The 17,774-nt window shown below is 43.7% G+C and overlaps 1 protein-coding gene across 7 annotated transcripts in view; it reads right to left on the reverse strand.

Moving 5' to 3' along the window:
• PTPN4 (protein tyrosine phosphatase non-receptor type 4) overlaps positions 1-17,774 on the reverse strand; it is a 229,483-nt gene that overhangs the window by 54,076 nt on the left and 157,633 nt on the right. For all 7 annotated transcript variants that reach the window (XR_007768388.1, XM_050917015.1, XM_050917016.1 and 4 more), the window contains 2 exons: positions 10,850-11,022; positions 4,428-4,496 (listed from right to left, as the gene is read on the reverse strand). Coding sequence is in view for 6 of the 7 variants with exons in the window: in XM_050917015.1 (XP_050772972.1) it covers positions 4,428-4,496; positions 10,850-11,022 (242 nt within the window). In the remaining variant the exon portion in view is untranslated. The remainder of the gene's footprint in view (positions 1-4,427; positions 4,497-10,849; positions 11,023-17,774) is intronic.

Here is a 17,774-nt window from a genome sequence, read left to right on the forward strand (position 1 = left end):
CATATGAGGAGAGGTTAAAGAGGCTAGGACTTCTCAACATGGAACAGAGGACACTAAGGGGGGATATGATAGAAGTATATAAAATCATGAGTGATGTAGAGAAAGTAAATAAGGAAAAGTTATTTACTTGTTCCCACAAAAAGAACTAGGGGCCACCAAAAGAAATTAATGGGCAGCAGGTTTAAAATAAAAGGAAGTTCTTCACACAGCGCACAATCAAATTGTGGAACTCCTTGCTTGAGGAGGTTGTGAAGGCTAGGACTTAACAGCGTTTAAAAGAGAACTGGATAAATCCATGGAGGTTAAGTTCGTTAATGAATATTAGCCAGGATGGGTAAGGAAGGTGGAGATGGATGGCAGGAGAGAGATCACTTGATCATTGCCTGTTGGGTTCACTCCCTCTGGGGCACCTGGCTCTGCTGGCAGACAGGATACTGGGCTAGATGGGTCTTTGGTCTGATCCAGTACAGCGATTCTTATGTTCTTAAATCATCCCAGCCAGGGCTTTGTCAAGCCTGACCTTAAAAACCTCTAAGAAAGGAGATTCCACCACCTCCCTAGGTAACCCATTCCAGTGCTTCACCATCCTCCTAGTGAAAAAGTTTTTCCTAATATGCAACCTAAACCTCCCCCACTGCAACTTGAGACCATTACTCATTGTTCTGTCATCTGGTACCACTGAGAACAGTCTAGATCCATCCTCTTTGGAACCCCCTCTCAGGTAGTTGAAAGCAGATATCAAATCCCTCCTCATTATTCTCTTCTGCAGACTAAACAATCCCAGTTCCCTTCCTAGACAAAGCCCTGGCTGGGATGATTTAGTTGGGGATTGGTCCTGCTTTGAGTAGGGCGTTGGACTAGATGTCCTCCTGAGGTCCCTTCCAACCCTGATATTCTATGATTCTAACATAAGGTTGCAGTGCTCATTTGATGCACCTCCTAGTCAAAGACTTCAGTGTTCCAGAAATAAAGGCTAATATAGTTGAAATTGCAAAATATTTCCGTAACAACCACTTTGCAGCAGCTGCTCTGTCATGAACAGATAGCTAAGGGTTAATGTCTCTTTCCCCTGTAAAGGTTAACAAACAGTGACCTGCAACACCTGACCAGAGGACCAATCAGGAGACAAGATACTTTCAAATCTGGGTGAAGGGATGCCTTTGTTGTAGTTTTTGGGTTTTGCTTTGTTCTCTCTAGGCTCTGAGAGTGACCACACATACCTACAGGCTCTCTAATCTTCTGTTCCAATTTTGTAAGTACAAAAGTAGAAAGACAGTTTAGTCTTTTTAATTGTTTTTCTGTATTTGCAACTGTGTATCTGGCTGGTAGAGTTTTACTGTGTATTTGGGTGAAAGTATTCTAAATTGTATTTCTGCTGGAGAGAGCTTTCTTTCTATTGTCTATAAGCTGAACGACCCTGTAACTTTTTACCATCTAAATTGCAGAGATAGACCTTTTATTTTTTCTTTCTTTTTATTAAAAGTTTTGCTTTTAAGACCTGTCTGATTTTTCCCCTTGTTGAGGCTCAAGGGAATTGAGTCTGTACTTAACAGGGAAGGAGAAGGGAGGGGGAGAAAAAGGTAGGGGGAACCCACCTGATTTCCCTGTGTTGTGATTCAAAAAGTTTGAATCACGGTGATCTGCTAGTGTACTCAGGGCGGGAAAGATCTGGGAGGTGGAAAGGAGAAGGGGGAATCCCTTTGTTTAGATTCACGGAGCTTGAATCTGTATATTTCTCCAGGAGCCCAGGGAGGGAACACCTGGAGGGGAGGAGGGGGAAGGGAAATGGTTTATTCCCCTTTGTTATGAGACTCAAGGAATTTGGGTCTTGGGACCCCCAGGGAAGGTTTTGGGGGAGACCAGAGTCTATCAGGCGCTCTACTCTAAGTCCTGATTGGTGGCAGCAGTACAGGTTCTAAGCTGGTAATTAAGCTTAGGGGAATTCATGCTAGTACCCATATTTTGGACGCTAAGGTCCAGATTTGGGAATTATACTATGACATGCTCAACATGCTAACTCTCCCACGAGATGCATGACGGAACTCGGTAGCGGATTCTTTTGAGCACTATATCAAGAACCGGCCTGATGACAACTTGTGAACAAAATCATGAAAAAATAGATGGCACTGTCACAGTCAAAGTTCTCAACAATGGGCTTAAGAGAAATACAGTAACTCCTCACTTACCGTCCTCCCGCTTAACGCTGTTTAGAAGTTGCGTCGCTGCTCCAGTAGGGAACATCCTCGTCTAAAGTTGTGCAATGCTCCCTTATAACGTCGTTTGGCTGACTTTACAAGGAAGTATTGCATAAGTTCCTCTTCTCCGCCTCCTCCCCCTCCCTTCCTCCCTTCTCCCAGCTCTTACCCCGCCACCAAATAGCTGTTTGGTGGCGCTTAGGACTTTCTGGGAGGGAGGGAGGGAGAGGGGGAAAGCGCTGCTTCTTTCCGGCCACCGGCTGCCCCTGCTCCTCCTGAGTCCTCTAGCCCGTGCTCGCAGGGCCCTGGGGCCCTTTAGCCCAGGGACCTGCAGCCTCTAAAGCCCATGTATTCTGAGTGGCCCTGCCTGCAAGGCAGGGGGAGGGGGAGGGAGAGGGCGCGAGCTCCCAGAATAGCGGCCATGGGGAGGATGCTGCACTGCGCAGAGCCACCTGCACACCCCCTGCACCAAACAGGAGCTGCCCCAGGTAAGTGCTCTGCACCTCCTGCCTGCCCCAACCCTAAGCCTCCTCCCACACCCCCACGCTGAGAGCCCTCCCGCACCCTAACTCCCTCCCAGACCCTGCACTCACAAAAGCTTATGCTCCAATACTTCTGTTAGTCTATAAGGTGCCACGGGACTCTGAGGCTTTTACAGAATACAAAATGTACAGTGCTCATTTTATATTAATTTTATATTACAACCTAATACAAGTACTGTAGTGCAATCTCTTTATAATCAAAGTTGAACTTACAAATGTAGAATTATGTACAAAATATAACTGCAATCAAAAATAAAACAATATAAAACTTCAGAACCTACAAGTCCACTCAGTCCTACTGCAGCCAATCGCTCAAACAAGTTTGGTTACAATTTGCATGAGATAATACTGCCCACGTCTTGTTTACAATGTCACCTGAAACTGAGAACAGGCTTCTGCATGACACTGTTGTAGCCTAGTAAAGACCTGTCAAATTGACTGTAGATCACTCTCCAGTCGACCCCTGTACTCTACCCCCGACGAGAAGAGTAAGATAAGTCAAGACGACGGGAGATTTTCTCCCGTCGACCCCCCGTAGTGTAGATCCTGCAGTAACTCAAGCTAAGGTATGTCGACTCCAGCTACGTGAGTTGCGTAGCATAGGTCGACTTACCATAGTAGTGTAGACATAGCCTTAGAAATCTCACATTGGTACCTTCTTCGTGTTTTGTTAAATCTGCTGTGAAAGTATTCTTAAAACGAACATGTGCTGGATCATCATCCGACATTGCTATGATACGAAATACATGGCAGAATGTGGATAAATCAGAACAGGAGACATACAAATCTTCGTATTGTCTCATTAAAACATTTTATTTCCAAGACATGGACAACCACCAGTTTAGCCATTTTACACATACATTGTTTTCCATTTCCCTACCCTTTGTCTCAGATTGTAAACTCTTCAGGGCAGGAACAATGCTTCCTTTTGTTGATAAAGTGCTTAGCATATTGTGGATACAATGGAATCCAGCAGAACAATAATAATTAGTATTACAATACTGGAGAACAGTTTCTACAGTCAGCCAATTATGATATAATGAATCACTTCTGAAGGCATTCTCAAGAGAATTAACAGCAAAATTACGGTAGTAGAGGTTATAGTGAAGCACACATTTATAAAAATCTGGGCAATTAGGGCAAATATTTTAAAGGGAATTACAATTTTAGAATATTATCATTGAATGAACATACCCATAAACTTGTAAGCATTCAACAGAATGAAGATAAGAAAATTCTTCTTGTAGAAAATTTTATTATTATTTGTACTCAGGGCCCCCACTGTGCTAGGTACTGTACAGATCGGAAGACAGTCCCCACCCTGAAGAGTTTGCAATCTTTTCTTTGCAAACACATAAAAAGGAAGACACCACAGTATCCTTTTTTCAGTTATATGATTTCTTACCGATTCTGCCCACCTCAGATAAAAAGATAAACTCCAGTATTCAAATTATAACTCCCTGGGATGGGTTAAACTCCACCAAAAGAGCAGCTTGCAAGAGATAAAGCTTGAATGTCCATTATTTAAAAAAATCCCCCAAAATAACAAAAAACAAAGAAAAGTAGTTTATTATATCATCTCTATCCAAATATACTGGTATTGGGAGGTAACCTACTAAAAAGCCTAAGTTGAAAGAAGTAATAATTATCATATAATTAAATTCCATACAAACAAATGTAAATAGCTTACCTGGCAAAGACCCTGTCTTTGTTTGCTTTTTCTTTACCATACTGCACAGACTGGACCTCTGTCCTCCCACTGAAAGAAAATTACAACATTGGAAATGTAAAAGAAACTTCTCTACTTAATAAATATAGGCAAGCTGTGCCTCCTCAGCTTAAACGCTAAATTACACTCTCAGTTATATCCAAACCATCCCACTGACTTCAGTGGGTTTTAACTAAGCGGAATTTGGATTTACATATTCAAACCCAAGTCTCCTCTTTCACCTTAAAATCTGTTTTGTAACACAGAGAGATTTAGTAATATTTATTCCATCTACAGAATAAAGCTCTATCTCCTTTTCCATTTTAATGCAGCCAGAGCAAGCAACCTACATCACATACTTTCACCCTTTGGAGCTACTTTACACTGTGAATCCTCCCTGCCACAAACACTACTAAACAAAGAGCACGCTCTCTGAATTGCTCCCTACTTCCTTTAAGGAACCAGTTTTGTTCACTCTTGAACTTCAGGTGCACACATGGCAGGACTCTGAGGCAGGTAATTGTGTAGTTAGCAAAATAGATAATATAGCCCTACTCACTACTCTAGAACAGGAAGAACTGCAACTAACTACTAATAAATAGAGAAATTCAGGTAGTAAAATTAGTTTTATTAATGACCAAAACAGGACATCTTGCGAGTTTAAAAAAAATACCACAACAAAACAGAAAAACATTATTTCATGAGTCAGGTAAGTGTTTGACACTTGTAAATGCTACTAAATCGGCCTTTTAAAAGCCTATGCCTATAAAAGAACAGGAAGTTAGTTACTTGCCACTGTTAGCATTTTTGTCAAAGGTATCTGGTGACAGTAGATCATCAACTTGTGAATCATATTCCTATTATGAATATGGGTCAAATTTTTGAGCTTAAAGGTCTTAACTATTGTTCTGCCTCATCATTAGAGGAGTACATCTGCCTCAGTTACCCAATGGACAGTAACTTCCCTGCCTCTATTCCTTAAAAACAATTAAACAAAATAATAACACAGAACTCTGTGTTCAAAGCACCCCCTCCTCGTGCAGACTTCAATGCCCCTCCCTGCATAGCCTCTCGTATGGTTACATAAGGGCTACACCGTCCCAACCTCCTACTCACCACCTGCAGCTAGAGTTGGAGCTCTTAGCATGATCTTTCCTTATACTTGTCTTCACAGCTCTTTGTGACTTTCTTTGTATATAATTTTAGTTTGTACCATTAGTTAGCAGTTAGGTAGTTTCTTCCAGTGGGATGCCCTTGTGACGGGTTCGGTCACAGAGACCCCCTTGGGACTGTCACCTGACGTTGCTGGAATTACCTCTGAGCCCGTTTTCCCTGCCAGCTTCGGACTTCAGAATCCTGCCTTGTTGAGCCAGACATGCTAGCCTGCTGCAACACAGACCTGGGTTTGGTCCACGCCCCTACACCTGCAGACTTTAACCAAAAACTGCTCAGCAGATCACCTGTCTCCAGCACCCAGACACCCAGTTTCCAATAGGATCCAAACCCCAAATAAATCCATTTTACTCTTTCGAGGCCCAGTATGAGTTTGAGGCTGGTACCAATATTAAAGGATTGTTCCTTAGGTACTGATTGCACCGTGGGGTTGGGCCATGGATGACACTGGATGCTTGGTGGCCCCATTAGGAGTGTCCCCATTGCCACCACTAAGCTTTTTGGAGAGATCCTCACAGTCAAGCTCAGAGGCATCTCCCTCCCCTTTTCCATCTCACAGGTTATTGAGACATAGCAGGAATCATAGTGGGTACTAGGATTGGTAACTTTCCAACAGTAGAGACTAGCACCCTGGACTACTTCTGATTGGCTGCCAATTCCTCTTCCTTATCCACAATGGCCTCAGTGGAATCCCTGGGAAGTCCCTCATTTGGCAAAGTCCCAGTTCTCTGCTCACTCTAGGACGAGATCACCCGTACCTCCAGCAGACTCCCTGCATGAACTACCAGTCCTGCAGCCACCAATAGAGGGGGCTCACTCTGTGTTAGAGCAGCTTGAACCTTTACGGCAGTCAGATGTCATTCATCAAGGGATTCCATTTGTCCCAACTGCATCTTCCTTCTTGTCACCAGATGACGCAGCAGTACCTGAGTACTCATCTCCAGTACCAGAAGATTTCAGATTGTATCAGGATCTGCTCAGATGCATGGCATCGGTCTAAAGTATTCAGGCCAAGTTTGTGCAGTAAACATCCAAAAATTGGTGGAGATCCTCCAACATTCTGTTCCTGGGAGAGTTGCTCTCACTACAAATTAAGCAATACTATAGCACCTAAATCCCTAGGAAATAAATCTTCATTAACACCCACTGACAAAAGACACTATGTGCCACTGAAGGGCTTCAAATTTATTTTCTGTCATCTAGCTCCAAATTTCCTTGTTGTGATAGCAGCAAATGAGAGAGAGTGAGACAGGGAAGATATAAATCTATGCCTAAGGAAACAGTCCAAAAGGCTAGATTTAATGAAGAGAAAGATCTACTCAACTTCCTCTTTTCAACGTGTATTGCAAACCAGCAAGTTGTATTATCGAAATACGATTTTGTGAACTGGGACACTATGTTTAAATCTGTGGAAAAGTTACCAGAATTCTTCAGGGAGGAATTCAAAGTCTTTGTTATAGAAGGCAGTTTAGTGGTGAAGACATCCTTACAGTCAGCCCTGGATATAGTGGATGCTTTCTCCAGACTCATGGGCTCAGTTGTAAGGATGTGAAGAATCTCATGGTTTTGTAACCATGCATAGCTCCTGAGATCCAACAAAGCACAGAAGACTTGCTGTTTGATGGTCATCTCCTATTCTCAGAGACAACTGATGAAACACTACATTATTTCAGGACTTCTGGGCCCCACTATGCTCATTGGGGATGTAGACTCAGGCTGCAAAGATACACCATTTTGGGAATCAACAGCAGTAGTATTCTCAGTGACATTTCTGTCAGTCTTCCTACTTTGTGAGGCACAAGATTTCCCCAGAAAGAGGAACAAATCACAGAGGAAGAAATCTTTTATGTCTGATTTTAGCCAAATGGCTCTACTCGTCCATCTTTGGCTAGACAGTCAGCTTGACTGGTGTTTCAAGAGCAGCATCTCAATTGTCACTGTCCTTTCAACAGCTCAGCTATTTGAGATAGGCTATCTTCCTTCTGCAGTACTTGCAAGACAATAACTACAGATAGTACTTTTGGGATCATATCTGAGGAACAATGACTCATTTTCACAGACAATACCATTACAATATATTGCATGAAAAAGCAGGGAGATGGCTATTCTAATAAAGTTCTGGCACCTCTGAATTGAGGAATATATTGTATCCACAGTGGCTCACTTTCCAGGCTCTCAGAACACCTAGCTGATCACTTCAGCAGGTCTTTTTTGAACACTCACAGGTGGTTCCAAAAGAATGGTATGCTTAAGTCCAGTTTCTGGCTGTCGGGCATCCATTCCATAGACTTGTTTGCAACAAAGGACAACAGATAATGTCATCAATTCTGTTCTGAAGCAGGACTCTATCAAAGGGACTTCTACAAACTGCTAAGAGGTGCTTCCTCCTGGCCACTCTTGGAATTAGTCTTTCAGCCTGGCAACCTCATCTCACGGTTCCTCGTCCTGTTGTCCCGCTCTTTGACCCCTTTCTTGCTCCTCAGGAGCTGCCACGCCTTGCCTTGACTTAGTCCTCTGGCCAAGTCACAAGAATCTTCCCCTTCCGGGGTACTACCACAATCTTCCACACTGTCTCAGGCAGTCCTTAACTCTACTGCCCTCTCTCAGTAGCTACAACAAATAGACCTGGACAGCCTTCAAGTTCACTGCCCTGATTGTGCCACTCATTTAGTGGCTGTAGGGGAACCCAGGCCCACCCTCTACTCTGGATTCCAGTCCAGGGGCCCAATCTCCAGTAGCCAAGGTCTGTACTAGCTCAAACTTTTGTGCCACATCCTGGACTACTTCTTATCTTGCCTATCCCAGGCTCTCATTCTTCACCCTTCTAGCTAAATCCCTAACTCCCTGCTAGACAAACCCTTCCTCTTGGGTCCAAACACTTTTCTTCCTAGTCCCATGAAGAGTGACTGCAGCCCACCTCCTCTTAGCCCCCTTTCTGATACCAGCCCCCTGGTTTTATTGAAGCCCCTCCTGTTACTGCACAGGTGAGCTTCCCTTAATTAGGGCTCTCCTCATCCTAAATATCCACCAGCTTGCAGCCTACTACGTTAATTGGCCCATCTGGCCTAGATTAACCCTTTCAAGGCAAGCATGGACAGCACATCCCATCACAGTCTCTTACCGATACCATCCATCTGAACTGGGAAGGGAACCGGATGTATGCCTTCCCCCAATCCCTCTGCTATTACTTTTGGAAAGTACATCAGGAGCAGAAAGCCTATTAAAAACCTGTGGGGCCACTGGATGATCAAGATGACAAAGCAGCACTCCAGAACGATAAGGTTATTATGGTGAAACTAAATGACTTCTTTGCATCGGTCTTCATGGTTGAGGATGTAAGGGAAATTATAGGAATTCCACAACCTCCCTAGGCAATTTATTCCAGTGCTTAACCAGTCCCTGACCGTTAGGAAGTTTTTCCTAATGTCCAACCTAAACCACCTAATTGCAATTTAAGTCCATTGCTTCTTGTCCTATTCTCAGAAGTGGAGGAGAAATGTTTTTCTCCCTCCTCCTTGTAACAACCTTTTATGTACTTGAAAACTGTTGTCCCTTCTTCTCAGTCTTCTCTTCTCAAGACTAAAACTCGTTTTTTCAATCTTCCCTCATAGGTCATGTTTTCTAGACCTTCAATTATTTTTGTTGCTCTTTTCTGGACCTTCTCCAATTTGTCCACATCTTTCCTGAAATGCGGCGCCCAAAACTGGACACAATACTGGACACTGAGGTCTAATCAGTGCGGAGTAGAGTGGAAGAATAACTTAGTGTCTTCTTATGACATTCCTCCTTACACAGCTCAGAATTATGTTTTCTTTTTTTTTCTTGCAACAGTGTTACACTGTTGACTCGTATTTAGCGTGTAATCCACTCTGATCCCTAAATCCCTTACTCCCTCCCAGGCAGTTATTTCTCATTTTGTATGTATGCAACTGATTCTGCATTTGTCCTTATTGAAATTCATCCTATTTACTTTAGACCATTTCTCCAGTTTGTCCAGATCATTTTGAATTTTAATGCTATCCTCCAAAGCACTTGCAACACCTCCCAGTTTGGTATCATCCACAAACTTTATAAGTATACTCTCTATGCCATTATTTAAATCACTGAAGACACTGAACAGAACCAGACCCAGAACTGATCCCTGTGAGATCCCACTCAATATGACCTTCCTGCTTGACTGTGAACCATTGATAATTACTTTCATGGGAATGGTTTTCCAATCAGATATGCACCCACCTTATAGTAACTCCATCTAGGTTGTATTTTCCTAGTTTGTTTGAGAAGGTCATGCAAAACAGTATCAAAAGCCTTAATAAAGTCAAGATATATCACATCTACCACTTCCCCGCTATTCACAAGGCTTGTTTCCCTGTCAAAGAAAGCTATTAGGTTGGTTTGACAGAATTTGTTCTTGACAAATCCATGCTGACTGTTACTTATCACCTTATTATCTTCTAGGTGTTTGAAATTGATTGTTTAATTACTTGCTCCATTATCTCTCCAGGTACTGAAGTTAAGCTGACTGGTCTGTAATTCCCCAGTTTATCCTTATTTCCTTTTTTATACCTGGGCACTATATTTGCCCTTTTTCAGTCCTCAGGAATCTCTCTAGAATTCCATGACTTTTCAAAGATGATGGCTAATGGCTCAGGTATCTCTTCAGTCAGCTCCTTGAGTATTCTAGGATTATTCATCAGGCTCTGGTGACTTGAAGACATCTAACTTGTCTAAGTAATTTTTAACTTGTTCTTTCCCTGTTTTACCCTCAGATCCTACCTTATTTTCACTGGCATTCACTATGTTCAACATTGAATCACTACTAACTTTTCTGGCGAAAACTGAAACAAAAAAGTCATAAAACACTTCTGTCATTTCCACATTTTCAGTTATTGGTTTTTCCCCTCACATTGAGTAACAGGCCTAGCCTGAAATGTAGGGCTGAAAGGGACCTTGATACACCCAGTTCAGTTCCCTGTGATGTGGCACAACCAAGTAAATCTAGATCATCCCTGACAGGTGTTTGTCTAATCTGTTTTTAAAAACTTCCAATGATGGGGATTCCATAACCTCCTTTGGAAGCCTACTCCAGAGCTTAACTACCCTTATAATTAGAAAGTTTTTCGTAACATATAACCTAAATCTCCCTTTCTGCAGATCAAGCCCATTACTTCTTGTCCTAACTTCACACTCCAGAATGGTATCAGTCATTATCACAGTCAACAATTACTTACCAGTACCGGAACTTTGAACCCAAAGTAAAATAATGTGCAAAAAAGTTCTTCTGAGGCGGCAGTGGTCTGTCCAATCGGAAGAATGTGTGATGCTCAACACAAGCTTTCCACAAATTCTTACATGCTCGGTAATTCACCATATTGAATCCCAGTAACATTTCTCTAGATTCATGCTAAAAAAGAAAAGTATAATTTGATTTTAGAAAAATTACAATGCTTCTCTATGATGTTTAAGAAATGTATTTAAGATTATTATTGTTCATTATAACACTTATATTTTCCAAAACAGTACAAAGCATTCTATGTCAGAGTATGTTTGAAGTGCCAATCTAATGACCCCCTAGTTTACACATTTTAAAGCCCTTCTATGAATAACTCTTACACATCACACAATCCATTGTCTACAGCCAAGCTCTAAGATACAACCGTATTTGCTCCAATCCCTCAGACAGAGATAAACACCTACAAGATCTCTATCAAGCATTCTTAAAACTACAATACCCACCTGCTGAAGTGAAAAAACAGATTGACAGAGCCAGAAGAGTACCCAGAAGCCACATACTACAGGACAGACCCAACAAAGAAAATAACAGAACACCACTAGCCATCACATACAGTCCCCAACTAAAACCTCTCCAGTGCATCATCAAAGATCTACAACCTATCCTTAAAAATGATCCCTCACTGTCATAAACAGATAGCTAAGGGTTAATGTTCTTTTACCTGTAAAGGGGTAACACAGGGAACAAAACACCTGACCAGAGGACCAGTCAGGAAACAAGACTTTTTTCAAATCTGGGTGGAGGGAAGTTTTGGGTGTGAGTCCTTTGTTTTTGGGTCTGTGCCCTCTCGTCATTGAGAGTGATTTTTCTATCTCCAGGCTTTCTAATCTTCTGTTTCCAAGTTGTAAGTACAAGGATAGTAAGACAATAGGTTTATATTGTTTTCTTTTGTATTTACATGTGTGTAGTTGCTGGAATGTTTTAAATTGTATTCTTTTTGGATAAGGCTGTTTATTCATTTTTTTCCTTTAAGCAACTGACCCTGTATATTGTCACCTTAATACAGAGCCTATTTTTAATGTCTTTTTCTTTCTTTTTAAGACCAGTTGGAGTTTTTCTTTAGTGGGGACTCCAGGGAATTGAGTCTGCAGCTCACCAGGGAATTGGTGGGAGGAAGAAGTCAAGGGGAAAATCTCTTTGTGTTAGATTTACTAAGCCTGACTTTGCATACCCTCTGGGTGAGGGGGAAGAGAGATTAGATCTCTTGGTACTTGTGTTCCCAGGACTGGAAGCAGGGAATCTCCTAGGGTCGTCCAAGGAGGGGAGCCTGGGAGGAAGTAACAAGGAAACAAGGGGAGGGGGTTATTTCCCTTTGTTGTAAGACTCAAGGCATCTGAGTCTGGGGGTCCCCCAGGGAAGGTTTTGGGGAGACCACAGTGAGCTAGGCACTGTATAATTCCTAGCTGGTGGCAGCAATACCAGGTCCAAGCTGGTAATTAAGCTTGGAGGTTTTCATGCTAACACCCATATTTTGGACGCTAAGGTCCAGATCTGGGAAGAAATGTTATGACACTCACTCTCACAGATCTTGGGAGACAGCCCAGTCCTCGCTTATAGACAGCGTCCCAGCCTGAAGCAAATACTCATCAGCAACCACACACCATACAACATAAACACTAACTCAGGAACCTATCCTTGCAACAAAGCCCAATGCCAGCTCTGTCCACACATCTATTCAAGTGACACCATCCTAGGACCTAACCACATCAGCCACGCCATCAGGGGTCGTTCACCTGCACATCTACCAACGTGATATATGCCATCATATGCCAGCAATGCCACTGTGCCATGTACACTGGCCAAACCGGACAGTCTCTACGCAAAAGAATAAATGGATACATATCTGACATCAGGAATCATAACATTCAAAAACCAGTGGGAGAACACTTCAACCTCTCTAACCACTGAGTGACAGACTTGAAGGTGGCAATTTTGCAACAAAAAAACTTCAAAAACAGACTCCAAAGAGAGACTGCTAAATTCGAATTAATATGCAAATTAGATACAATTAACACAGGCCTAAACAGAGACTGTTGGGTCTGGGTTGGGTCATTACACTAATTGAATCAATTTCCCTATGTTAAGTTCTCCTCACACCTTTTATGGGTCATCTTAATTATCACTTCAAAAGTTTTTTTTCTCCTGCTGATGATAGTTCATCTCAATTGATTAGACTCTTCCTGTTGGTACGCATACTTCCACCTTTTCATGTTCTCTGTATGTACAAATATCTCCTGTCTGTGTGTTCCATTCTATGCATCCAAAGAAGTGAGCTGTAGCTCATGAAAGCTCATGCTGAAATAAATTTGTTAGTCTCTAAGGTGCCACAAGTACTCCTGTTCTTTTTGCGGATACAGACTAACACGGATGCTACTCTGAAATCTAACAGTGTGTATGTTTTAAGTTAATTTTACTAGTTAAATTTTATATGCATTTTTCTCTTTAATGATACTGCTCTCAGTTCAGCAACAGGGTCTCCCTAGGTGTCTAGTGAGCCTGAAGGAATTATCAGCTGAGGAGAGGAGGATGCTGCCAATAGACCATCTCCCAGCTATTATGCTCGGGTGCTGTGACAGAGAAAAAAAAATCCCCAAAACCTTGCCTCCCTGCTCCAAGACTCCAACAAGAGTGAGGAAGAAAGTAAGCCTTAGCCCTAATGGTTCAGAGGAGAGGAAGTCGGCTGGCAAGCATGCACACATGAGAGTTAAAGGATGGGAAGACGGTACAGCCATAGTTGATAAACTCAAGGACAGCTGAGATATTCAACTCTGAGTAATTAATACCTTTCTTGTGCTTACTAGTAGGAAGAGCAGAGCAAAGGTAGCAGATGCTGGAAAAGGTTGGCAATTGAAGGAGTTGGTTACTAGCCATGGAAGTTAACAAGATATAACCAATGCTAACTTGGCTCTCTCTCAAGCAGAAGGTTGGGTTTAGTACATTTCACCTGCCTTTGTTTACTAGTTGCAGCATCCTCCTTCAAAGACACTTGCTGGCTAGTTCCCTCTCCAAGCCACTGAGACTCATCCCTCCTTTAACCTTCTTGGAATATTGGAACAGTTTCATCATGCAGAGGGAAATTAGTGTATGGGACAAAACAAACAAGGGACCTAACAGTATGCAGTATTCACTGAAGTCTCACATATGGAGAGCTTGCACAATTGGGCCCAAGGGCTGCAATTTTCAGAAGAAGCTAGAGGAAAGAAACCATTCCATAGTATGAACTAAACGCGTAAGTGGACAGACTTTGTAGAGTACAGCTATATCACTGGTCACCAACAACTCTCACAGTAAGATCCTACAGTACACCTATTCCCTCTCTATCTCTACAGCCCTATTTTCCTTCTCTAATAAGCACCTCCCAAGTCATCTCCCATACTTGGAATATCTTCTTTAATAATGTACATTACAAACACATCCCCACCTTCTCAATCTACTTAATTATTCCGCATTCAGTGGTCCACTGATTTCCTTTAAAGAATAAACAAGAACCATATCAAGACAGTCCTAATCTGACATGTTAATTGTACTGTATTACCTTATTCTTGGTATTAATATGAGGTTACTTACCTGGACCTAACTGGAGGTTCTTCGAGATGTGTGGTCCCCGTCTGTATTCCACAAAGGGTTATGTGCACGTGCCATGTACCCAGAGCCTGAGCTTTTCAAAGCAGTATTGCTCGGCAGTGTACACGAGCCCTTGTACTGCTTTGCAGTTTCACCCAAGGCGATAAAGAGTGGGGCGGCCCGGCCATGTCTCCATTTCCTTCTCCACGGCAGACCTACCATAACCACAGCAGACAGGAAAGAGCGTGGGACTGAAATACAGATCGGGACCACACATCTTGAAGAACCTCATTACAAGTAACCAGCCTCCTTCTCTTCTTCAAGTGACGGTCCCTATTGTATTCCACAGAGGGTGACTGATAAGCAGTACCTTGAGAGGCAGAGGGTGCGAGGAAGATGGCTGAACCGTAGAATGGGGGACCACTGTGCCGAATGAAGTATACGTTGCAGAATCATGTACCAGAGCACAGTGAGAGGAAAAGGTGTGTTCTGAACTCCATGTGGCCACCTTACATATGCCCACAAGGGGCACGTTGTGTAACACAGCTGTTGATGCTTGCACTCTCGTGGAATGGGCTTATATCTCATCTGGTGGGGAGATCCCTGACAAGTGACGGCAGCGCATAATGCACCCTGAGACCCACTTACAGATTGTCTGGGTGGAAATGGCCTGTCCTTTAATTCTCTCCACTATGGTAACAAATAGTTTGGGTGACTTCCGGATCGGCTTTGTGGATAAAAGGCCAGGGACCTATGCACATTGAGGGAATGAAGCTGCCATTCCTCATTCAAGGCATGTGATTTTGGAAAGAAGGTAGGTGGATGTATGGGTTAGTTGAGGTGGAACTGTGAAACTACCTTTGGCAGAAACTTGGGATGCAGTCATAGTGACATCCTGTCCTTATGGAACATGGTTAAAAGGGGGGCGGGTTCCATCATGGCTCCCAGCTCACCAACCATTCTTGCTGAGGTAATGGCAACAAGGAAAGCAACCTTAATGGAGAGGCCAGAGAGTGCAGGCAGCCAAGGGATGGATAAAAATCGACTGATCTGCCACAGGAGGATGGAAGGCACTAATGGTGGCTGCATGCACTCTGAAAGAGCTGAGAGCAAGTCCCAAGCCATTCACATGGAGGAGATATGGGATTCCCACAGATTCAGGGGCAAGACCTTGCTGTTGGGCCCAGCAGGTGAAGCCATTTGGCCTGATAGGATCGCCCCATGGAGTCCTTTTGGCTACTGGAGAGGATATCTTGCACTGCTAATCAGCATTCTCATGCTAATAGTGGTGTCCATCCAAACACCATGCTGTCAGGTGTAGGATCCATGGATCTAGATGCCTGAGTCTCCTGTTGTGTTGTGTCAGCAGTTCTGGAAATGTCTGGTGTGGGAGTGGAAGTTGTTTTGAGATGCGGATAAGAGGAAGGAATCAGAACTGGTGAGGCCAGAATGGAGTGATCAGAATGGCCATCGCTCTCTCCCACTCAAGTTTGTAGAGGACATAGGATGCGGGGGAAGGGAAGGAGGCGTAGTTTGTCCAATGTTACCAATCAACAACCAGAGTGTCGCCCAGTGAGCGGGCACTGAGATCCAGAACTACAGTCCCGCCAAGGAGAAGACCTTTCAACTCATGAGGTCCAATCTCTTACCCTCTCTGTCTGCTGGGGTGGACCATGGGTGTTGTTTGGTCTGCTCTGACAAAGCTTCTTCCAAAGAGTTACGTGAAGGGTGTGAAAATAAAAATCCTGACCCTTTGTGAGGGTGGTGGGGACACCGTACCTTTTCTCAGCCTCCTCTGGGGTCGCTGCAATCATGGCCAGGGTATGCTACATCGTGTGTACCAGTTGAAGAATGGCACCATTGCTTGGTACGGCCACCCTTGCCAATATGTGCAGAATGTCTAGTAACTGGCACTGACTATTCTGCACCTCTTCCAGTGACATCTCAAGAACATTGGTAATTCTCCATAGGAGTTCTTGAAACTGACAATAGTCAGCTAGTGGGGAGGAAAGTGTGGATGACACAGCTGCATCAGGAGACCACAAAGGGAATCTCTCTGGATCCACTGGCACTGTCGGAGCCGGGCTGATAGACTCATAGACTCATAGACTCATAGGTCAGAAGGGACCAATCTGATCATCTAGTCTGACCTCCTGCACAAGGCAGGCCACAGAACCCCACCCATCCAATTTTATAACAACCCCTATCCCAGGACCGAGTTATTGAAAACCTCAAAAATGGTTTGAAGACCTCAAGCTGCAGAGAAACCACCAGCAAGCGACCTGTGCCCCAGGCTGCAGGGGAAGGCGAAAAACCTCCAGGGCACCTGCCAATCCGCCCTGGAGGAAAATTCCTTCCCGACCCCAAATATGGCGATCAGCTAAACCCTGAGCATGTGGGCAAGAGTCACCAGCTAGCACCCAAGAAGGAATTCTCTGCAGCAACTCAGTACCCATCGCACCCAACATCTCCCCGCAGACCATTGAGCAGACCTGTCTGGTGGTAATTCAAGATCAATTGCCCAAATTAACAATCGTATCATAACATCCCCTCCATATACTTGATCTGTGCATTGTCTAACCCCATTTCTGAATATCTATCGGATGAAGGGTTGGACAGTGAAATGGGGAAGTTCTCCCAAGCTGAATTAGACTGTTCCTAAGGTGAATATTTGGGCCTCGAGCTCCAACACAGCCAGCTCAGTTGATCCTGCTGTTGTCGTAATTGTGCCCAAAGAGCCAGATACCAGCTTCTTGGGTACGGCAAAGGAGGAAACTGCAATGGAGCCTCGGAACCCTCAGGCAGTTGTGTTTCCAGAACAGAGGCGGCAGATTGTGCCAAATGTTCTGGTCTTCGCAGTTTTGAGTGAATGGCGGTGCTGATGGAGCCATCAGAACAGGATGCATTAGAGAGGTATGGCCAGCAGGAGGTAGATGTAATGCAAGAGATGGAGCCCTCTGCAGAGGTGAGTGCACCAGAACACGTGGAGACCACACTCCTTCCAAGGCTAACAGTTCGTGAGGCCAGGAGCACTTCTGATTTTTCCCCAGAGCCAATGGTATCCTGCTTACTGACAGGACCAGAACTGGTAAAGGGGCGTGGTCTCAGGACTGAAAATTTACAGGACGCTGGTGGAGCAGAGCCAGGTGGGATACAGCATCAGGGGATCTGGTGAGCAGTGTGGCCTCTTATCACTCTTGTGCGCCTTGGAGCGTGTAGCTCCTTGGTGGCTTGAACTCATGGATGATGTAGTGTCCCTCTTGGATTTAGATGAAGACTTACTGATATGCTTATGTGCA

The sequence above is a fragment of the Gopherus flavomarginatus genome, chromosome 10 (assembly GCF_025201925.1).
Source record: "Gopherus flavomarginatus isolate rGopFla2 chromosome 10, rGopFla2.mat.asm, whole genome shotgun sequence".
Lineage (NCBI taxonomy): Eukaryota > Metazoa > Chordata > Testudines > Testudinidae > Gopherus > Gopherus flavomarginatus.